General features: G+C 36.8%; 3 protein-coding genes and 1 long non-coding RNA gene across 8 annotated transcripts in view; 2 read left to right on the top strand and 2 right to left on the bottom strand.

Annotated features, from left to right (window-relative positions):
• Positions 1–1,269: 1,269 nt before the first annotated feature.
• On the top strand, positions 1,270–8,021 carry spi1a (Spi-1 proto-oncogene a). Its single transcript, XM_017485826.3, has 5 exons — positions 1,270–1,513; positions 1,821–1,911; positions 3,570–3,742; positions 6,158–6,314; positions 7,136–8,021. Exons 1-5 carry the CDS (start codon positions 1,463–1,465, stop codon positions 7,444–7,446), a joined length of 783 nt encoding a protein of 260 aa, XP_017341315.1. The 5' UTR covers positions 1,270–1,462; the 3' UTR covers positions 7,447–8,021.
• clpxb (caseinolytic mitochondrial matrix peptidase chaperone subunit Xb) lies at positions 7,884–20,008 on the bottom strand. Its single transcript, XM_017485825.3, has 15 exons — positions 19,708–20,008; positions 19,291–19,380; positions 17,466–17,626; positions 17,088–17,208; positions 16,696–16,850; positions 16,340–16,499; positions 16,034–16,075; positions 15,122–15,289; positions 14,402–14,566; positions 13,826–13,914; positions 10,713–10,877; positions 10,327–10,629; positions 9,439–9,531; positions 9,231–9,337; positions 7,884–8,935 (listed from the first exon to the last, which is right to left on the bottom strand). Exons 2-15 carry the CDS (start codon positions 19,346–19,348, stop codon positions 8,848–8,850), a joined length of 1,875 nt encoding a protein of 624 aa, XP_017341314.1. The 5' UTR covers positions 19,349–19,380; positions 19,708–20,008; the 3' UTR covers positions 7,884–8,847.
• Positions 20,009–20,025: 17 nt separating this feature from the next.
• On the top strand, positions 20,026–20,835 carry LOC108275192 (uncharacterized). Its single transcript, XR_006983616.2, has 2 exons — positions 20,026–20,216; positions 20,515–20,835. It is a non-coding gene; the product is annotated as an uncharacterized LOC108275192 (long non-coding RNA).
• A 1,672-nt stretch (positions 20,836–22,507) lies between these two features.
• The window catches only part of lrrk2 (leucine-rich repeat kinase 2), a 33,478-nt gene continuing 31,996 nt past the window's right edge, over positions 22,508–23,989 (bottom strand). For all 5 annotated transcript variants that reach the window (XM_053685633.1, XM_053685634.1, XM_053685631.1 and 2 more), the window contains one exon: positions 22,508–23,950. In XM_053685633.1, the coding sequence (XP_053541608.1) occupies positions 23,829–23,950 (122 nt within the window). In that variant the 3' untranslated portion in view covers positions 22,508–23,828. The remainder of the gene's footprint in view (positions 23,951–23,989) is intronic.

Raw genomic sequence — 23,989 nt, 5'->3', positions numbered from 1 at the left:
AGAGAGAGAGAGAGAGAGAGAGAGAGAGAGAGAGAGACTGTGTTAGCAAACTACATTTAGTACATCACATGCACTTATTTGTTTCATCTAAGAGCTAATAATATGCTGCTACAACTGTTACTGTTTTTTTCCATATTGTACTATATATACATATAGTTCTAATTTAAAAAAAAATTGAGACTGGTGTTGATGAGCTGTATACTCTAAGTACCTTTGATGTCATACACTTCAGCTAACATGATCTCAGACCCAGAACATCTTGTTAGTGTTTAGAATAAAGCTGAAAATTATTAATTTATTTGTGTGTGTGGAGTTAATTGAGCCACCTCTTTAGTGATCAGTGTATGTCATGTAAATGAATGTAATGTAATTTTAGACTAAATTGAGTAACATACAGCATAAACATTATTCTAGATACTCTTCTCATATTTCAACAAGATTGTAGATAAAAATAAATTCTCCCTAAACAACAATAGATGTACTAAACAGACCTAAACTGGGGTCTATGAAATCCCCATTACGGAATGGTCTTGTGTGCTACAACAGGAGCTACTTCCTCAAACCTACTGACAGTGGGACGCTTTGATTTAAAAAAAGGAACAAGAATCTTTTGGAACTTCACTTCGGTTAACCTTTATGTTTGTGACACTCTTCGGCTAATACAATGTATTATCTCTAACAGAAAATTTCCCTTCTATTGCTTGCGTTAGTATTTTTGTAATCAAAAGGTCTGCCAATAGACCGTAGGATAAAATATTTCCCCTTTCCAAAGAACCATTACCTGTAACATTGTCATTTGAATGCATAAAATGATTTAAACTGGGTTGTTATATGGTCATGGCAGACAAGTAAATAGGCACAATCTTTTCATGACAATAACCTTCATTAAAGACAGAAACTGTAATATTAAAACTTTTATCTATATGTGCTTTAAGTGCATGTTATACTCCAGGCAAACTCTTAAAGAAGGAAACACACAATTTATGGAAGATTTAGAAGAACATCAGAAGTAAAATATAAAATTAATAGCAATATTGGCTTTCAAATGTCCTCTCCAGAAAATAAAACAATCAATGTAAAACAACAACAACAACAACAACAACAACAACAACAATAATAATAATAATAATAATGATAATAATGATGATGAAAATAGAATAAAACCAATAGCAAATCTGTGAAACACAACAGGATTGGCTCCTCTGAAGTGACAGAACTACAAAGTGAACTACAATTATTCATTAGCTCCATCCTTCTGACCTGATCAAAATCAGGAACTGCCAGTGCACAGAGAACAGTCAGTGTGGGGTAAGAAAGTGCAGACCTCTAGAGGCATTTATCACCATTTCACTTTCTTTGCTCTATTTGTAGTGTAACAGAAGAAAAAAATATATAAAGAAGGATAAGTTTGTTTTCCAGCTTTTGTTCCTTATGTAACAGAGAGAAATCTAGATAGAGCTGTATGCCTGAGAAGATTATACATTACAGAATGGAGGGTTGTGTCATTTCATCAGTAAGTATATGCTTTTAGTACATGGTAAAAACCTGAGACACTCAATACTTGAATACTAAGATAGTGTATATGGTACTGTATATATTGTCATTGTATATATCAGCATATGTGTGATTATTATGATGTGAAATTATTTAACACAGTGCATACAGTCCAAGGCATTATTATTATTATTATTATTATTATTATTATTATTATTATTATTATTATTATTATTATTAAATTAAATTGAGTTCATGTATGTATTTTGTAAAATATTCTGACAAAACATTCTCTTCATTTCATGCTTCTATTTTCTCAAACCTAGTCATCAGATGAAATTGTTACATACGATCAAGTTTTCCGACCGCAGTATGATTTTTACCCATACTTACCCGGTGATGCAGATGGTCATATGGGTAAGTTCTTAAAAAATTTTTTTTTTTTTTAAATAATAAAAATAAAAGATTTCTAGGAATTACTCTCTGTTAGCAGTTGTATTTTGCTGATTGTGTTGGACAATTGAATCATGCAAATGCTTTTTAAAGAGCTGCTGGTGAAGTATGATTCTGATGAAAAGTAGCATAAGAAACATAGCTGTCACAATCATTTAAGAGAATGAAACTTAAACATAATTATTTATCTCATAAAAAAACAGGTGTTATTTTAAAAAGCAAATCATTAGATCTGAACATAGATTAACTTCTGGATTTGTTTTAATAAATCCAGAAGTTGTCTCTTTCAAAGCAGTCTTAATAAAGTTATAGCAAAATACATTAAACAGCTTCCTATTCTAACTACAGTAAACAGACCATCATTAATTTATCACCTTAAAGGAAAGTGCAGCATTTTCCCAAAAACATATTTTCTAATTTTTAGAATTTTACAGATTTTTCGATCTACATTGAAGGAATTTTGTGAAAAGAGCTTAATCTTCATAGGTTATAACAAAGTCCAGATAAGATAGCAAATGTGCTTTTAGAAACTTTAACATATTAAAAATACTGTGATAAATGTTGTTCTAAAGGTGGATTATTAATTTTGTTTTATGGGTAAAAAAAAAAACTGCTAAAGAACAGAACATAAATGATTGCGTGTTTGGGAAATATTTCACGGCTTTGCACTTGTTCAGATGTCGTGGGTTGTGCTACATTTCCACTGATACAAGTACTACCTAGTAGGCAGCATGCCAGTTGGATTGATTTTAACCAATACTGTAAAAACAAGTTGAGAAAAAAAAAACTTCCGTACAATTATTTAAAAAGGATGCACTAAAATTTTGACAAAGTGGTAGAAATTCTGTTACATTTAGGTGTTGTACTTGCAGCAACCATTTCCTTCAGCTACGATTCTCAAGAAATAAGTTGAAACTCATGCATTGTGTATAAATTCCAGACCCACTTGATTTTGCTTACTGCCTCAGTAGTTGTTAATCCTATTGTTGGCAACTTATACTATTCCATCTGCAACTAGATATTGGATTTCCTAATGGCAGGGCTGAAAGCTGGCAACAATCTCCTCTCCATCTGAACAGCCTGTGATCATATTTCTCTTTTACTCATTACAAACATAGAGCCAATTACAGCAAGTAACCGTTACATGATAGATTTTCACTGTGGAGAATATGAAATTATAGGATATGATCTTTATTCATTGATGAGATTCATAACACACCTGGCTCAGACTCTTCCCCCCCTACACACTCTAAAGGCAAAGCCCACCAGAACCAAACAATCATTTAGGATGCTGTACACAGTCTAAACACCTAGCTGTAGTATACAACCCTGTATGAATGTATGTATGTATAGGAATAATAAAACTACAGCAACTGAAAATTATCTATAATCTTAAAGACGGAAATGTTGGAGCACTTTGAATGAGTGTCCAAGTTTATAAAGTCCCTTTACCTAGACTTAAAGGTGTTATATAAATTAGTCTTTTTTTTATTTATTGTTATATAGCTAAGAAGCCACTGCTGATAAAGCATTGAGTGTCTTCTCTACAAATACTTTTTTTATATACTTTTTTTATTTAAAACTAATTTAAAAAATACATTTCCTCTTGCTCCTTCTTCCAGAGAGTGGATGGGACTACCACACTGATCATGCTCACCAGAGTGAGCTGGACGTCCCTTCAAGTAGTCACTTCACTGAACTACACCCTGCCACCTACTACTATGGTGACGTGGAGTCTTACCACCCGCCTCTGGATTCAGGCCTGGGGGCTTTTGTGCCTGTGGTCGCACCTCAGGTTAGTCCTCGTACAATTACGGACGAAACAGGGGCTCCTTATATTATTTATTTGTACGCACACATTACAGGTCAGGTGAACTGTCTAAAAATCCCTGATTCTGGAGGGGTCAGTGGTCAGCAGTCCGGTTATTTCCCTGCTCAAACACACGTGATTTAACTAACTAGTAAGTTACAGTACAGAACTCACCTAAACTATTAGACTCCACACTTCTAGGATCTAGGAACCCTTTTTTCTAGGAGTATGTAAATGATTGGAAACTGGTCTATGTAAGGGAACTGCAGCTTACTGCAAGACAATGAAATATTTGGGGAAAATCTGTTTAAGATTGGTTGAGATTTAAAAAGAAAAAGAAAACATTGTTCAGGATGTTAGCACATTAAATACATTTTTATGAACCTTTCATTTGCTTTAATACTTACTTAATGTAGTGAAAGAGAGAAAGAGCTTCAGGGTGTAAGCATAAACGTAAAGTGAGGATTGTCGGATGTAAATTTACTTCCATATGTCAATTGTTTACTGTAAATGCATCTATTTAATTTTTCTTTGAAAGTCAATCACAATGTTAGGTACACAGTGGACACGTTGTAAACAATGTTACGAGGAACGAACATCAGGTATTGGGGTTAAGCTAAAGTTTAACTATGAGTCATTAAGAGATGGGTGAACAAACATAACGGGGCTTAAAGAGATGAGCACGAGGCAGGATGTCGAGGAGACCATCTGCACTGAGAACCACTGAAACACTGCAGTCACAGACTGATTGCTCAACAGTGTCTTTTCCTGACTGAGGCCACTGCCATCGCTAATTCAGGGACATACTACACATAGACACACACACAGACACAGACAGAGACACACAGACACACACATACACCATGCCTTGGTTAAACCTCACATTCTCTTAAAATATAAATATGACTAACAATTGGAAATTGTTTTTGAATATATTTCTTTGCAATTACTGGCAAAGAAAATCAAACTGATAACGAGAACATAAAAGCTATAAAAGGGGAAAAAATGAAATTATTTGGGTAAAAAATAAAAATGATATTAAAGTCAGTGTAACATATCTCGTGCCCCCTTTTTTTCTGACACAATAGCTTTAGCAGTTCCTCTTTCATTATAAGGTAATTCTGTGGTTTCCAAGTATTGGACTGCAGTTTCGAGATTGTGTCAACTTAGCATGTTTCTTGTCCATAGCACAATAAACACTGTTGAAACAGTATAGCTTGCCTAATAAAATTGTACACATTGATCCAGTCAACTTATTTTGTTTTGTCTGAGTGATGCCATGTGAGATTAGTAGTTACAGAAAAAACAAAACAGATAAAAATAGAATTTTTACATCTCAGTTGTTGGGTTTAGCACATGTTGTTGTTTGGTTAGGTAGTTAGGCCAAAGTGGCCCAAAGTGGGTTGATAATGGCCAACACAACATGCTGAATTGGTGATGTTGACCGGAAAGGGAACAGACACGTTGCATCAAGATTCATTTTCTGGAGTTGCATGTAGAAAATTCTGTAATAAATCGGCTGCAACTTCAAGAAAAACATTTTTTGTTCACATTTAACTTATTTTATAGGTTAGTTAAACTTTCACAATGATATTTCTGTACACATTATGTAAGCAATAACTTTTTAATGTGTAGTTTGCTTCGCTAGCCAGTGTAAGCCTCTGACATTATTTGAGGAAAAATATGGCTGGAGTAGTAGCTTTTGTACAAAAATTTTAAACATGCTTATATTTACAGTTAACATTAGCTTACCTTATTTTGAGTAATTTGTGTTTTTATTATTCTATTTTTATTATTCACATTACTTCTAACTAGTTAAAATTACCTACATGTTCTCAGAGATAATAGGTAGCAGTGGAGTCAAGTTAATTCTAACCCAGCATTTAATCTACGTCACTCATGATCACGTTTTAGTTGAGTAATCCTGCTAAACACACCACCAAAAGCTTTTGTGCCGTTATGAAATGCTCACTGTAACCATAACAACTTGGGTGTGTAGAGCCTAGCAGTGTAGTCATTTTTACCCACAAGCTGACTTTTTAAAAAATCAACCCAATAGACAGGGTTAACATCCTAACCCAACCTCACTGGGTTAAATAACACCATACTGGATTACTCCATATTGGACCCAGTGCTATGTTTCCAAATTGACCAAAATTGGGTTATTTTTTAACCCAGCAGTCTTTAGAGTGCAGACAATTTTTGGTCAAAGAATAAAGGGATGCCTAGTCTAAACACTGTTTCTACATTGATTTGGTATTCTATCCTACAAATACTGTGCTTTGTTCTTTAGTTGATTTCTGCTTTGGTTCAGCAAAATAAAAAAAATAAAAAATAAAAATAAAAAAAAGGCTTATTGATTAACACAAAGCAATCAATGAATGTTGTTCTGGTCCACAGTTTGCATATGTCTCTCACCCACTGTACCAGCGCTCTCCTGCTGCCCACTGCAGCACAGACGATGAGGACGCAGGGGCACGCAGTCCACCATTTGAGGTGTCCGAGGGAGAAGAGGACCATGGGGCACACCTTGCTAGCACATCCACTAGCTTAACAGGTGATGATAAAATGGAAGGCTTCAAAGCCAGGTAGCATTTCATTGCGACTCTACATCAACGTTTTCCAGTTCTTACATTTTACAGGAAAACACAAACTCTGCCCATAGTAATGTATGATTTCTGGTGGTTTTGGACAAAATGGCCTGACCCCTCTTGCTAAAGATGAAGACAGGAGAGCAAACTGTTCTCTCATACTGTTCCTCAAGCCTGGCATAACTCCATTTAATCACATAACTGTCAGCCAAGTAGAACCTGACTCACACACAGCAGTAAAAAGTTAACAGTGTAGGTGTTTCATTTGGTTTTTGAAACAAGCCATAACACATCATAGGAAATTAATGGGAGAACATAGAAAAGGTCAATCAGGCAGAATTTCACAACAACCAACAAATTATGAAATTCCTCCTATAAATTCTAAAGGTGACTAATACTTTACAGTGCATCTGGGATTATAATGAATCTCTGCTATTGTCTTCAGTTGGCTTTTGGTGTTTAAATGGAATTTACACTCTTTATATGTTTTGGTCATAACAACTTAACATGAAAAGGGAACATTAAATATTTTGTATAAAATTATACTTTAACAAGCAATTAGATATTTGTTACTGGAAATATCAATAGTCATTGTTATGAAGGCACTGATGATAGTCTTTTTTTTTTTTTGGAATATCAGTGTTATACTGTCATATCACCCAGCTGTAAAGCAGAAATACATAAATATAAAACTGTGGTGACAAGATTGAAACCTGCTATGTCTTCCAGACACAGTTGTACAAATCTTGTTTGTTTTTTTAAATGTATTTTTATTCTGGTCCTCCAGGCAACAAAAGAAAAATGCGTCTATATCAGTTCCTTTTGGAGCTGCTCAGAGAGGGGGATATGAAAGAATGCATTTGGTGGGTGGACAGAGAGAGAGGCACCTTTCAGTTCTCTTCCAAACACAAGGAGATGCTGGCCAGCCGCTGGGGCCAGCAGAAGGGCAACCGCAAGAGAATGACCTATCAGAAGATGGCTAGGGCCCTGCGCAACTATGGCAAGACAGGGGAGGTGAAAAAAATCAAGAAGAAACTTACATACCAGTTCAGTAGTGAGGTGCTGAGGAGGATGCCAGCAGAGAAAAAATATCACTGAGAGAGGATTCCCATGGAATGCTCTTGCTACACAAAGCAGGGCTTTTTTTCCCCCTCAACTTTTTCCTCAGGGACTCCACTTACACTATATCTAGAACATTTTTCGGCATGGGGTATGTTTTAGGATTCTTCCTTCTGCACTCAACCATGGAAACTAAAATTTGAAAATGATAGACAGTATGACAAGTTCCATATTTCTGAGGCCTAAAAGCAGGTTTCTATGTGGACTGTTAGTGAAATGGGAAAACTACTGTTAATAGCAGTTGAATGTATCTGTGTGGATTAGGGAACTTGTTGTGTACTGTCCCCTATAGGATATACATTTACACTGCATAAACAAAATCCATAATAGTTTTGATTTTTACATCATCCTGACGATTTTCTACCTACAATTCTACCTACAATACTGCTTAAACAGTAATGACACAGAATAACATGTTACATATATACACACTTTATTTATATTTTTCAATAATGGCACATAAACTCCAAATTTAAGGGCCTTTGTGGTGGTTAGCTGACATTTGAAATGGAAGAAGGAATCCGATTTCAATAAAAGTATATATGAAAACTTAATGTGACAATTGTGTTTTGTGTACAAAAGGGTCATTATTGTTATGAATTCAATTCAACACACAAGTATGTGTAAACAGATTGCATTTTTAAACCATTAGTAGTACTGAGTTTTGATGAATTATCAGTTACTTCACTCTGAAGAGTGTTGCATGCAGGGAGGGTGAATAAGAGGGCATTTAACACATTTGGAAAAGGTCAATTGTGCTGTCCTTGCAATTGCTTGTGCATTGTTTTTAAAAAAAATCAGTCCTCTGTAGCAGTTTGCTTGATTCAATTATAGGTAGACTAAAAAAGATATACCTACAAGTACAGAACAATGTCACACTCATTGCTGTTAAAAAAAGAGGTAGAGAAACCAGCACCACCATTATGTGAAACTGAAATACTCTTACTAGATAATGGACAAGTTCATTGGTGCATGCACCAAAAATACTCAAATTAAACATAACTAGCTTGACACCTTAAGCTGCATTTTATGATCCCAGTTGCAGCAATCTTTCCACAATCATCAAAATTCCCTCAAGAAAATATAAGCTTTTTTATACATAAAATTGTTAGCTATGCACGCAGACTGTAATTAAAACCTGCTGGATTGTGTGTAGTCACTTTCTGTACATTCCTACAGGGAATGTGGGTCCAGAAGGTGATTAGGAGGTCTATCTAATTCTTTCTTGTTCAGTTGAAAATTGTTAACAGGCAAGTGTCTCTGCTTTAGGTTTAAGCTGGGGTCCTGTTTAGCCTTGAGCAGAAGAATGTTGCTTCTGGTTTTCTGAGCTTTACTGATGCAGAGTCCAGAGAGATCTTTAAATGTTTCATAACTGCATTATTAGTTGTTGGCTACATCTGCTTGTCTCAGCCAGTTCTCTTCAATGCCATAGTCATACTCCTCCTCTGTGGTCTCGTTAGTTGAAGCTCTGCATACACACAAAAAAATCTTTCTCCTAGCTATGTTGCTCTTTGTAAAATATTTCTAGAAACATTCAATATACGGAGAGTACTAGCAAAAATGGCAATAGCCTCTCTGTAGTGCCAAACAATACCTGTAAAACAATGTGTAAAACGATACCTGGTACATTAATGCACTTTCTACAACAAAGTGAAATTGATTTTTTTTCTTTAAGTACACAGTGTGTCCTGAGCTCTGACTTAATGTTAGGAAAATTTTAACAAATTTTAAAAAATTTTATTGCATGTTTAAATCAAGTTTACCTGATATAGCGTGGTTCAGTCTTGCCCAAAATCACATCCTTATTCAGCTCCACAGACACAATATCTGACTGTGGCACCTCAAACATGGGCTCCAACAGCAGCTTCTCCTAAAGAATGCAACATGGAACAGTCATGACACTCTGACTGAAGCCAGCTAGAAGAAAAGAGGAAACAGTGTATGTGTATGTGTGTGTGTGTGTGTGTGTACCATGATGGATCGGAGGCCTCTGGCTCCAGTCTTCCGCTCAAGAGCCAGTCTGGCAATGGCCCTGAGTGCATCTGGAGTCACATTCAGCTCACACTGAAACACAGGGCACCAGACATCAAGGCTTATATAACAGACCACAGAAACAGTAGAGAAGAGACATTTGGTTGATGGTAAAATATAGATCCAAGTCTACCTTCTTCTGTCTCTGTATATGCTATTAGTCATAGAGAAGTGCACCTACACATTTACACATGGTCAGATTATGACATACACTCATGAACCACCTGTACACCTGTTCATTAATACAAGTATTCAAATCAGCCAATCATGTGGCAGCAGCACGAAGCATGATATCATGCAGATACAGGTTAAGAGGTTCAGTTAAAATTCACATCAACATCAGAACGAGGAAATCGGTGCAAAATGAGCTGGTTTGCATATTTCAAAAACTGCTGAACTCCAGGGATTTTCACACACAATAGTCTTTAGAGGTTATGCAGAATGGTGTGAAAAACAAAAAAAAAAGAATGTCCAGTGAGCAGCAATTCTATGAAGGTCCTTCATGAGATGTCAGAACAATGGCCAGACTGTTTCGAGCTGAAGGGAAAGCTATGGTAACTCAAGTAACCACTCTTTACAACAGTGCTGAGCAGAAAGTTTCAAGGCAGATGAGTTACAACAGCAGAAGACATCAACCAAGAACATGAATCTTAGGCTACATTGGGGACAGTTTTACTTAAACTGGGCAAAATTTAAAATATATATATATTTTTTTTAACAAGATGTTGAAAATGGCCCATGAAACCACTTACCTTGGCATTCCAGCATAAAAACGTGTGTTTGTCTATGTGTGAGAGAGAAGAAGAGAAATGCAAAAAGAGAGATTACCTTATCCATACTGAAGAGGGCCTGATACTGAGGCACCACAGCATTCCGGGGCTCGGTGAGAATGCGCATTAGTGCTTGCTCGTCCAGGCTGTGCAAAGGCACTATGATGGGCAGACGACCTACAAATTCAGGAATCATGCCAAACTCAATGAGGTCACGTGCCTCTACTTGACTCAGGAGCTGATCCTTCTCCTCCATCTCAGAAATGACATCCAACTCACTGCCTGAGCTATTGGCCAGATCAGCTGCTGCTGCTGCACGGCGTCCCTGCCCCAGGTTGGAGGCCGAGCCAAATCCAAGGTACTGCACACACAAAGTCTCAAAAAAGGCCACTATTGTGATAGTTTACTGCTACACATTGCTGACCTAATGTCTGTCTATCTCACCTTCTCATTCTTCCTCCGGCTAATGACCCGGTCCAGTCCGGTGAAGGCTCCTGATGCCACAAACAGGATGTTGGTTGTGTCCACCTGCACGGTTTCACCTCGTAACTTCCTGCTGTTCTTTTCTGGTACATTTACAATGGTGCCCTCCAGGAGTTTCAACAAACCCTGAGCACAAGGTTAAGGTTAAGGGCAGGATTAGCACTGATATATTAACAAGTACTAACAGATACATTCATGTTACACATCCAACTGGCATTATGCAAATAAAAATGTATATCACACATATTTTGTTTATAAATTATTGGTCAAACAGACAAAAATAAAGCCACAGTGCCAGCACTGAAAATCTAGCTAGTCAATATGGACAGAGCACCAGCTTAACGGACTGCCATTGTTTTGCCACTAGCCAGCTAATGACCATACTGTTCAACACAGACTATGGGTTATTTAGCCCAAATAGAATTTGCTTTGCTATGTTATCACAATTTTGGAACAATATCCTCCTGGACAGGAGAAAAAGACTGCTTAAGAAGGATAATAATCCATTTACAGCCATTAGCTTGAGCTGGACATAAGGACTTAAAAGCCTGGCATACACAAAATAACATTGAAATAGAGTAGTTTACAGCACTTTATGATTGGATTAGTAGCATATTATTCATCATGGTTCTGAGTGTTGAAGTTACTGGAACTTGTGACGAATTCCCAAAACATAACTAAAACTTCACTACAGCATACAAAACGGATTTTCTGTCCCTCCACTTCTGTGTACTACAGGTCATCTTGTACTGTAGATTCACTACATGAATATTACATGCGCAAACACATACAGTGATGTTAAAAAGTATTTGCCCCGATCCTGATTTCTTCCATTTTTGTGTATATCACATACTAAATTGTTTCAGAAATGAAAAGAAAATCTAAGATAAAACAAAGGCAACCTGAGTAAACACAAAATACAGTTTTTAAATGATAATGTTATTTATTGAAGAAAAAAGTTATCCAATAACAACTGGGCCTGTGTGAAAATGTATTTGCCCCTGTAGTTGCTAATTCCCCAAATCTATGAAACTGCATTCATAACGGGGTTCAGCTGGACTAGACATAAAAAGGCCTGATTACTGCAAACCCTGTTCAATCAAATAAATGCTTAAATAGAACTTTTTCAACAGCATGAAGTTGGTTAAAAGGTCTTACCCAGTAAAACACTATGCTAAAGTTGAAAGAAAGTCCAGAAATGATGAGGAAGAAGGTGATTGAAATACATTAGTCTGGGAAGAGTTACAAAGCTATTTCAATGGCTCTGGAACTCCAAAGAACCACAGTGACAGCCATTATCTCCAAATGGAAAAACTGTGCACAGTAGTGAACCGTCCCAGAAGTGGACGACCTTTCAAAATTCCTCCGAGAGCACAGTAACTACTCATCCAGCAAGTCACAATAGAGCTAGGGACAACATCAAAAGGACCTACAGGCCTCTCATGCATCAATAAAGGCCACTGTTCACGACTCCACTATCAGAAAGACACTGGCAAAAATGGCATACATGGAAGAGTAGTGAGGTGAAAACAACTGCTTTTTGGGAGAATGTTCTGTGGACTGATGAGTCGAAAGTGGAACTGTTTGGAAGACAGGGGTCCCCTTACATCTTGTGTAAACTAAACAGTGAATTCCACAACAACATCATCATGGTCAAGCATGGTGGTGGCAGTGTGATGGTGTGGGGATGCTTTGCTGTTTAGGGCCTGGGCAACTTGCAGTAACTGAGGAGAACATGAATTCTGCTCTCTACCAGAAAATCCTAAAGGAGAATGTCTGGTCTTTATTCCATAAATTGAAATTCACTGGATTATGCAGCAAGACAATGATCCAAAGCATAGGAGTAAACCCACTCCTGCTCAAAAAAAGGCTAAATTAAAATTTGGGGTGGCCTAGTCAAAGTCCTGACTTGATCCAAGTGACATGCTGTTGCAGGACCTTCAGAAACAGGCAGTTCATGTTCGAAAACCCTCCAGTGTGGCTGAACTAAAACAATGCTGCAAAGAAGAGTATGCTGAAATTCCACCACAGTGCTGTGAAAGACTGATCTCCAGTTATGTTTGTTTGTTTGTGTTTTAACACCATGCCAGCTTCTATGGCTTTTTTTATGGCGAGAAATGTCTAAGGGACCCTATATAAGGTTTTTAAAATCTATTTTTCTTAAAAACCGCTAAAATTGTATTAGATTTGACTTTGTTAAAAAAAATTCCAGAGTGTTGACTGCATAAAAAAGGTTTCTCAAGGGTTAAGACCAGTACAGTCTAATAAAACATGCTTCACGGATAATGGATTCTGGCAAAAGGTACATGTTGGTGAGCCTTCTTCCAGTATTAAAAACTAGTGTGTGACCTGGAGTGACCAACAGCGGGTGTAGACGATTTGGTCCCAGCGATTTGAAAATAAAGAAACGTTTCTTTTGCCAACAATAGGACTAATTTCATGGAGTTTGTTCATGGTGCATTGGTCCCACTCAGTTTGCCATTTATTGTTAAAGTATGAGTTTATTATGGGTTTTATGTCAGTGTGAGGTATTGGACATATTTTGAAATCCGCTAATAATGCTTCTTTTGCAGCAGTGTCTGCTTCTTCATTTCCCAGGATTCCACAGTGTCCCATTACCCAGCAGAAGTAGATATTAAAATTTTGGGCCTCCAGGTCCAAATTTCCTCTAGGTTTTGTTTCTTGTCAGGTCTAAAATTATTTTTGGCTTTTTAAAGTTCCAGGGGGGAACCTCCAGTTATGAAAAATGTTTGGTTGCAGTTATTGCTGCTAAAGGTGGCACAACCAGATTTTAAGTTTAAGGGGGCAATTGGTTTTTCCAAATGGGTGACAGGTGTTGGATAACTTGCTTCAATAAAAAAAAAATAATTAAAAACTGTATTGTGTGTTTACTCAGGTTGCCTGTGTTTTATGTTGTATTTTGTTTGAAGATCTAAAACTATTTTGTATGAGCTATACACAAAATCCAAAGAAATCAGGATGGGGCAAATACTTTTTCACAGCACTGTAAATAGATACCCCAAAGAGTAACTATTGCAGTACATATAATGGACCAAATGTTTCAAATTACACACCTGCTGGACACCTTCTCCTCCTACATCTCTGAGCTGGTGAATACCTGGGACACTGCCAATCTTATCCACCTCATCCAGAAATACTATTCCTGTAGGGCAGGTGTCAGAGAGTGAGAAAGAGAGAGGGCTGGTGTTCAGAATGATCACTAAACATTTTTATATATATAAGCATGAGTTATTATAACCATCAGAGTAGGACAGAGTCGAAAACACTGTGGCAGATTTATGTAAAGACAACAAAACTGTTTATTATGCACAGAATAAAAGTATATGAAAAGGAAATGAGGAATAAAGCGAAGTTTTAAACAAAAAAAGGTCAACAACCATGTCTCTATTTCCAGTTTCTTACAATGTACCGTCTTTATAGATTACAATTAAGTTGTTAACCATGCACCATATTAATCTGCATTTTCATCTGACAGTTTGACTTTAATTTCTCCTTGATGTTTAACAAAACAACCAGGGTGAACAGTCATATCTCATCTCTCTATTTATAGTTTTGCAAATCAATACTTTTCCACATGTGCTTAATGTTTGATATGGTTGGATTAAAGTGTTCTGTTCAAAAACACCCACCTTGCTGGGCTTTCTCCACTGAGTAGTTGGCATCTTGCAGCAGCTTTGCAATGACTGACTCAATGTCCTCACCTACGTAGCCTGCCTGGGTCAGTGTGGTACAATCACAGATGGCAAAGGGAACATCCAAACACTGAGCCAGAGTCTGCGCTAAAAGTGTTTTACCTGGAGAGCAAAAGATCAGTAATATTTCAAGTAAAAAACTTGTCTGACTACATTCCATGCAAAGTTTTGCTTTTATTTACCCAGCATAGCAAGCTGTTCACACTGAATCACATGGTAAGGTTTATCTATAAGTAAGTGATGATTATTAAATAGATTCAAATTCATGGACATTGTACTTACATCAAACTTAAGTCTGCTATAAATTGTATATTTTTTTAGTAATGATAGTCATTACTCTATTAGATGCTCTGGAAAATGTTTCTATGACCATCTTAGGCTATGTGATATAAATCAGCAACTAAAAAATTAAAAACAACCTGACTCAAATGTCTTTGCAAATATGCAGTCCTCCATGACTGTCATGTATTTGCAATTATTTACTGACCAACTTAGTTATTGGTATCGGTAAAATCCACTATCAGTCGACCTCTAGTCTGGATATACTTCTGCCAGCACTGATTACAGCAGCTCTAATTTAAAAATAACTCCAAGAACACTAGATGCTCTAAACTAAAAGAGGTATAGGGCTCCTGTAAGAAACTGTTTGCTCCACACCTGATCCAGTAGGGCCTAGCAGCACAATGTTACTCTTCTCCAGTTTGATGCTAGCATGGGTAGAGTCCAGCACCTCGCCACCCCTTTTCTTCGGCGTAGCTTGTTGAGCAGCCTGTTGTTGAACAGCTGCACCAAGAGCATTGCCATGTGGGTTGATCTGAAGAAGTTCTGTTAATGAAATGGAAATGGAAATATATTTACACAAGGCCTATTTCCACACTTCTATGAGAATTTAAAAAAATAAAATAAAAAAAAATTCATGGTAATTGTCACAGTTTGCAGTATATAGGCAAAGGTGAGCCCAACAGAAAAACACAGATGAAACCAGTGTTGTCAAACTCTAAATTAGCCCAGTCCACATCAGCATTTTTGAGAGACCCTGAAGGACTGTAATCTAAAATTATAATAAAAATAAATAAATAAATTAAAAAATTATATATATATCAATTAACACCACTAACCTAAGCACTGACATTAGAATTTGATTTTTCTAAGAAAAAGATGGACTATGTCTAACAGAAACCATGTAAGTGTATTCACTATTACGTGATGATATTTACTTAAACTGATTTTTTTTATTTTTGAAGAATGCATTTCATTTTTAAGCAAATTTCATTGGCTACCAGCTGTTATGGTGAGAAACAGGATTAGCCAATTGGGAGCATGTATTTCTCCTGTTTCGGTTTGAAAGCTACTGAAAGAGATATTGCATAAAGTTATATAGCATAGAGCTATTTTATGGCAGTGTTATGAATATGGCAAGATTGGTTGACTCATGCAATCATCGCTCCTACTACAGACCACCTAAAACGCATGAGCGTATCATACTTATCACTTTAATTGTACAAATCACTAAAAATAAATCATGATTTTATTTTGTCTATTTCTTCAAGCAACCGAAAATGTACTTACTTGTAAATCTGTATTCATCTTCCCGTCTTCTGATCTCAAGCTCTAAAGAAAAGAAAAAAACAGGTAAAATGATGTTACTAAGGTTACTGTGACATCTACTGGAAAGAAAAAGCCTGTCACACTCGGAGTAAGTAAACTGAGTGAGAAGTAACTTAACTCAAGAGTCAACAGTAAGAAAAATGAGCTTTAGCAGCTGTAGCATCTTTCTACTGTCTATTTATGAGTACTCTTAATGTGTACTCATAAAATGAATAATGTTATATTTGATAGATACAAGATGGTTCATTATCATTAAGGTGCACTAACGCTGGGGAGTAAACGAGATCGGCTTCTCTGTCCCCGCTTGCAGTCCGCCTGATGCTGGAAGGTTGTTGTAGATCCGTTTGTAGTGGTTATAGACTGCAACTGACAGCACCTTCTTCGCATATGACTGGCCAACAACATACTTATCGAGGTAGGCGTAGATCTGCAGTGAAACAGCACAGACGAATAGCTTAGCGTTTATCCTTACTAAAGTTGCTTACTTGCTAATCCTGTCTCCAGTTCACATTACTGTCACAGTAAATTTGATCATGGGTTTATTAAACCTTTTGCCATTTACATAGAACCCAGTTATATCAGGAAAGCAGCAGAGTTAATATTCTTCATGATATGGGTCATACCTTTTTAGGGGGTGGGGGAGGCTTCTGAGCGAGTGCCAGTTTAATAGCTTCGGCAGCAGATTCCGCTTCCTTACTCAGACCCCTCTTAGGGTCACTTTCAGAAAGCACCACAAAGAAGTGATGACATTTTTCACATTTCACAAAACGTGTGAATGCTGGAGAGGGAAATACAGACATTGTAAGAATGCACACAGCCTCATGATACACACTGAAATTTCACAAGAAATTATCTGATGCTTTTTTTTTTTAAATATAGAAATGGATAGTCCCATGTAGGTTGATTACAAACTTACAATCTTTTACAGAAATGAGAATAGATAAGCGTAATAGGTAAGCTTAAGCAACTTTAATGCATAGCTAAATAAAGACCTCAGAAAAGTAATTACACTTACGCACAAACGTCTCCACATGTGTGCATGTGTCTCCACATCTGGGGCAACGTAGCTGGCTTCCTCCTTTCCCTGACCCACCAGAACCCTTAGATCTCTTCCCAACTGTATCTGTCGCACTCTTCTGCTCAGATAAAATACAGTCCTAAACCGTCTAAGCAGAACATCCAAAATTCCTGAAATATTTCATGTTTGTGCATTTTTCCAATAAAACAGGAAACGAACTGGACCAGACGGTCATGGAGAAGGAATGAAATTGGAAGACACTTGGGAATTTACATGCAATTTGATATGCTTGGAAATATATGTTGTTAATACTCAGTGCAGTGTTGGAACAAAAAAACAAACAAACAAAAAAAAAAAAGCAAAAAAAAAAAGTACCTTTCCCTCATCACTGGAGCCGTCTGTTGGTGTGTTCTCCTTTGAGGCGAAACACACGCCACTCTCTGAGAACGATCTGGCTTGTACTGCAAGAGGTAGATGGGCTTCACGAGTCGCTGTTCTACTGAGAGCATAGAACTTAACGTGTGAGCGTGATAACCCTGAAAACACAGACAACTGAAGCATTAATAATAATACCATGTCCAGCAACTCAGACAAACCCAAATGATAAATATATGAATGGGCATTTGAAATTTAATGGCAAGTATTTGGGGAATGTGAACGTTGATGACTGATGCAGTATTAGAAAATATCATTCAAATACAATTTTTTTTTTTAAACACAAGCCAAGACATCATTGGGAAGGATAAGCTGACACTTCTTTAGAAAGCTGATTTAAAACATTAGCACAGTGAATTGACAACAGGAGGAATGCCAAGTTCATAAATGCTCTTTAATGAATAACAACAATGAACGAAACGTCTACAAACTGGGGCCCATCCAAATTAACGTTCATGTTGGTCCCAATTCTATTCTATACTGTTTGAAAAGAGGACTCACATTTCACATTTTTGTTTCAGTATGGAAACAATATAAAATATAGACACATTAAAAAAAATTTTTTTTAAAAAATATTTTACAAAAACTAGCACAAGTAAAGCCTACATACGTACATCCAAGCAACCTAATAATGATTAATTGCAACTCACATGGACACAAGCCCTAAGTTTGCATTTATATGAGGTGTATATAGCGTGCATAAAACATGCAGTGTGATGACCATGTGTACATGAGGAAGATACTCCCATCACTGTTATTTATCCCAAGATTGCTTAACCTTGATCAGAATTGCTACACTTATAATCAAAATTATTCAACCCCCATTGTCAACCTCAAGTCAGGTGACTGTAATGGTCCTGTAGAATCTTCCAGGACTTCTTCTGCAACCAAGCCTTAGTGGAATTTGAGGTATGCTTGGGATCATTCTCCTGTTGTAAGGTCCAATGATGCCAAAGCTTCAGCTTCCTGACAGATGGGATGATGTTTTCTCCTAGGATTTCCTGATACTTCAATGAATCCATCTTGCCTTCCACACACTGCAGGTTTCCAGCCCCAGAGCATCACCGAGCCACCACCATGTTTGACTGTGGACAGTGTGTTCTTCATTCTTCTTCCTCCAGACATACTGCTGATGCATCATGCCAAAAAGTTCCACAGAACAGTATCCCAAAACTTCTATGGCTTATTTATATGATTTTGAAGCGACTTTTCTTGTGCTTTTGGGTCAGTAGTGGTGTATGTCTTGGAGTTCTGGCATGGAAGCCCTTGATTAATTGCATCAGGTGTGCTTCAGACAATGTTTTCTATATTTGTGCTGTTGTGAGGGATTCTATTCAGGAGGTTGAATAACTTTGAAACTAGAGAAATCATTATAAGTTGCATTTTCAGTTGAATTTGGGGAAACCACTTGAAGCATCCGTTGTGTTGAACTATTTCAATTACAGCTGAAAATCTGTAAATATTGACAATAAACCTGATTTGCAATGGGGGTTGAATACTTTTTATTGCAAGTGTATATTCCTCTGGCACCATTTCTTAATAATCATATGTCTAGAAATCTTACACAGTCCAAATAGTACTTGTTAGTACAGTAGTATCTGTTTCATGAGAATGAACGGAAAATGAAAAATGTCCTGCTGCACAAAAAGAAAACATTTAATCAAGGATTTTTCGTGTCACATTAAGTGCTGGCATTTTCAGTATTAAATGACTTTGAGAACACACACACACACACACACACACACACACACACACACACACCTACCTTTGTGTGCTGAACTCAAGAGACGAATCGCAGCAGATCCACATGTACAGCAAGACATCTTCTGGGTCGAGATGTGGAGAGAAAAAAAAGCTAAGAAAAAAAAGAGTTAGGTATGAGCGCAGAAATTCACATCTTAACTGTCACCATCTTTTAACTTATTTATGCAACAAACATTAGCGATAACAACTCAGAATCGTAGTCAGAGGCCGAGGAGCCTGAAGGTGAAATACTCTACACTCCCTGCTGTCAAAACAACAAGCAACAGCTAAGACCACTAGCAAAACAAAACAAACAAAAAAGCACTGCTACTTATACTACACATGCGAAACCTTAACATAAAGTAGCTAGTTTAGTAACAAACATGTTGTAATTCTACAAAGTATAACTGAATAACTTACTACAGTTACAGTTACTTACAGGAAGGAACAGTGTCCGAGTTCACATCAAACCAGTTACTGACAGCTTCCGCCCAGCGCCGCGCTAAGCTAAACTAAACTAAACTAAACTAAACTATAATGAACATATAATAAACTGTGATGAGCTGTGCAGTTTATAAAATAAAAACTAGATATATATTCATGCCGGTTTGACCGTGCTAAAAAGCTTAAAGTGTATCCCGCTCAGCAGGAGGACAGGGTAGGGTTGTGTAATCGCTGAAATAGATCAGTGTAAGTACACAAAACCTGTTTTCCTCCGCTCTCAGTAAACACAACAGTGTGGCGTTTCTTCTTCGCCTGTTCTGTAAAGGCACAACGACTCAGCATCATGGCGCCCTCTATCGGAGGTGTTCCTATTATTTCATACATTCGTCGGTCACTTTAATAGGCGCACCTGTACCCCTCCCTGCGCATGCATGCTATTATCCATTTATCCAAGCAGGACAGAGTCGCCCTGGTCTTTTACCAGTCTTCATCAATGCACTTTTGGTGAGCAGTGTCGCTTCAGATGCTTGTTCGTTGATGATAGATGTGGTCGTCTGCTGTTGTAAGCCATCTGCTTCGAAATTTAGCATGTTGCGTTCTGGAGATGCTTTACTACTCACCGTGGTTGTAAAGAGTGGTTATTTGAGTTACTGTAGACTTCCTGTCAGCTCGAACAAGGCTGGTCATTCTCCTCTGATCTTTCTAATCAACAAAGCTTTTCCACCCACAGAACTGCTACTGACTGGTGATTGATTGACTGATTGATTGATTGATTGATTGCATCATTCTGTGTAAACTCTAGGAAATTTTGCATGGAGCTCAGCCGTTTCTGAAATACTCAAACCAGCCCATCTTTCAGCGTCAACCATGCTACAGTCAAAGTCGCTGAGATCACATTTTTCCTCATTCTGATGTTTGATGTGGACATTAACCAAAGCTTTTGACCTGTATCTGCAGGGTTGTATTCACTGCACAGCTTCCATGTGATTAGCTGTTAACTGCTTGAATGAGTAGTTGTACAGATGTTAATATTAACATGAACTGTGAGTCTATGTTGGTTATACAGCATGTGTTCCATAGTTTGTCTCATAAATATATCCTCATTAAATTAATGCATAATTTTTATTGCTGTCGACATTTTGATAAAGGCTTATGGTTGAAATTTAGCAAGTGTAAATAGTAAAGTCAATATCCATATATACATTTACTTCTGAATTTAAAAAAAAAGGTATTTTAATAAGTAGTTTTTCCTTAAGTTAGTTTTTAAATTTAAAATCGTTTCCCTAAACAGATAGGTTTCTTTTGGAAGTTAGAAGAAGCAGCCAAGTGCTCCACCATGAAGCTGGTTGAGAGATTCATAAGAAATTCTTCAACAAATTTTAAATATCAAACAGTTTGCAGTTCAACACTTTTCTATTTGTGTGTTTTCAATCCAAATTTTCAATATTCCCCACAATGCAAATGATGAAATGTTTTGTTTACTGTGTCCAGACATGCCTGGGCATGTAGCTTACACAACACAGTGGAAATGCTTAGATTTGGGCATACATGGGCAGTATTAGATTAGTATAGTATTTCTATAACAGGAATGTCACACCAGTGTCAGATGAGCTACAACGCATGCTGTTACATTTGAACCAAGTATACACTTAAACCTCAGACAGAGCATTTAGCAGTTATTAAGAAAGCCTAAAACTTTGGTTTTGAAACTGGTGACAAAGACAAAGGCTGGGTTTATCACATATGTTGTGCAACATGTGCTGTCAATCTAGAGCTTGGCTAAGAGCTACTGAGGGCAGTGGGGTCAGGTAACAGATTGGTCTGACCAGTGTCTCTGCTAGTAATAAAAAAATCCACTGTCAGTGCTGCATGATATATAGAGCGCCAGTATAGATACCAACAGAGATATGGAGCATAAAGGGCACAGATGAAGATACCAAGATGCACATGGCCAAATTGGAAAGAGAAAGATCCAGATTTTGTACCAGCTGCATGTATTAAGCCTTGTTTTGTAACACAGTCTGAGTTTAACGATTTGTTGAGGGATTGAGTTACTGAGTCCAAGGCTGGTATAAATAAAAAACCTAAAGAACTCCCAGTGATAACAAAATTTCAGTCTTTCACATATAGCAAGGAGACCATTTTCTTTGGTCAGGATGACAATATGTGTTTCTGCACTGAGTGATTAGTTGAACATGACCCACAAGAGTGGTATCTTTTTATTGAATACCGTCAACGTCTATCCTTCAGTACCAACTGGCTATGCAGTACACATGAAGGAAATGTATCTGAATATGGAAATCTTATTGAAAAACATAATTGCAGCAGCTAAAACTGGAACATCTGTGGTGATCTGAAAGCAGTTTTGCTGAAGTGAAGAATGCAGCTCGCATACAAGTACTGTTGCTTCATTTGTGAAAGGGACATCTGTGCTAAAGAATCTGTGTTAAGGACCAGTCAAGCTGTAAGACACAAAATCATGTCACATGAAGCATCTGTCAAAAAAAGATTTATTTCGCTCCTTGGGCTGATGAAGGAATTTATATATGCAAGGATTTTAATACTTTATACAGATATTTTCCCAAAAGTAACTGATGCCAAGATAAAGGAAGGAATTTAAGTTGGTCCACAAATCAAACAGCACATCTATTACATGCTGTTTGAAGAGTTTTTAGTGTGGCTGGAGAAAATTTTATGGAAGAATGTTGTTGAAAACTATAGAGAACCATACTGCATCCAGCTGGATGGGGAAAAAATGCACCAAGCATACAAAACCAAAGCATGCAAAATGTCACTACAGATTAATGTTCACACTTTAATGTTCACTACTTTCACACTTCGACTTCTTCCATGCAAATCTTGGTGCAGTCCGTGATGAACATAGTGACCTGTTTTACCAAGACATTGTGACAATGAAAAATCAGTACCAGTGAAACTGGAATTCATCAATTCATAGTATGTACTATATGCATGTAAGGTTTTGTTAGGCTTTTATGTCTATCCAGCAACTAATCCACTTCTATGACGTCTGTAAATGTATCTTGAGATCCTTGCATAGAATACACGACTAAATGTAAAATAGAAAGATAATTTATAATGACAAAAATAAAAGTTCAATAATTATTTTTTCATAACAGAACAATAACAGTACAAAAATCACAATGGCATGCATGTTCATATTTTGAGTAAAAAAACAAGAAATACATTGTTCAGAGTTGTAAATTCTCTATCTTTGGCTTATTAGTTCCAGTAACAAAGTTATAATCCCTTTGCAAAATAACCTGTACCAAAGTGTAAACACATCTGTACACTTTAAAAAAAAAGGGGGGGGGGGGGGGGTTTGAGCAAATCAATCTGATATACAATATGTATTACATAATTCTAAACATAGTGTTATTTTATAATTATTATGATGGTAGTATTATATAATCATACGTAATATACCCTGAAATCAACCGATCCAATCTTTTTCTGTTTTTTTTTTTTAGGTTTTTTTTTAGGATTGACATGTAATGGGACAGAAAACAAACATTCTATTGCACCTTACAGTTTACAGTAACATGGATTGTTCAGTCATATAATGTTGCAAGCCCCTCATCCACCATCTCTACAGTCATCCACTCTTTGGTTCCACCCTAGTCTACAATGTAATCACTAAACTGATATCAAGCTTGAGGATCACTGATGTGATTGCACATATGAAAGATTTCATGCCAGAATGACCATTCTATACCACTTTCACAATTCTCCAGCAGCCTGATCTACGTGATTTTAAAATAAATTTACAAGAACAGTGTATGTAAAATCATGCATATGTAGAGGTCATTTTAAATGTTCAAAATGAATATTATGAAATTTAATGAAAAATTATTTCTCCAGAGACAAGTTAGCTTTTAAATTGTGAAGAAAGGTGGTATACAAACAAAATGTTACCTAAAAATGAGTATAAAAAGAGCTTTTCCTTAATTGTGCAACATTCCTACCAACAGAGTGAGTACACACATGGTTCCCTTTTTCATTTCCAATGAAATGACATAAATTCACAATTAGTGAACAATGTAGTGGTGAAGTTTACACTAATGTCAGGTTTGGCAGATGTTCAAATAAAGATAAAGTTTAGTCATGGGCCTGTTTTTGCATTTTGTATGCAATCTGCTCTCTCAGCTCACAGTGTCTGTTCAGATGCTTTACTTCCTGAGACAGCGTACTACTCCAGATCATCAACACAGCATCTTTATCTGTCACACACAGACACAGAGACAGGGATAAATAATAAG

The sequence above is a fragment of the Ictalurus punctatus genome, chromosome 14, assembly GCF_001660625.3.
Source record: "Ictalurus punctatus breed USDA103 chromosome 14, Coco_2.0, whole genome shotgun sequence".
NCBI classification, from domain to species: Eukaryota; Metazoa; Chordata; class Actinopteri; order Siluriformes; family Ictaluridae; genus Ictalurus; species Ictalurus punctatus.
Note: the sequence above shows the minus strand (reverse complement) of the source record. Positions and strands in the feature narration are given on the sequence as shown.

Excerpts from the sequence above, each read along its gene's own strand:
- spi1a (XM_017485826.3), top strand. The coding sequence starts at position 1,463 with ATGCCTGAGAAGATTATACATTACAGAATGGAGGGTTGTGTCATTTCA. Across the intron at positions 3,743-6,157 it reads TGCCTGTGGTCGCACCTCAG|TTTGCATATGTCTCTCACCC; the intron begins GTTAGTCCTCGT and ends TCTGGTCCACAG. Across the intron at positions 6,315-7,135 it reads CACATCCACTAGCTTAACAG|GCAACAAAAGAAAAATGCGT; the intron begins GTGATGATAAAA and ends CTGGTCCTCCAG.
- clpxb (XM_017485825.3), bottom strand. The coding sequence starts at position 19,348 with ATGTCTTGCTGTACATGTGGATCTGCTGCGATTCGTCTCTTGAGTTCA. Across the intron at positions 9,532-10,326 it reads CCCTCTTCAGTATGGATAAG|TGTGAGCTGAATGTGACTCC; the intron begins GTAATCTCTCTT and ends CCTGTGTTTCAG. Across the intron at positions 9,338-9,438 it reads GAGGCCTCCGATCCATCATG|GAGAAGCTGCTGTTGGAGCC; the intron begins GTACACACACAC and ends TGCATTCTTTAG.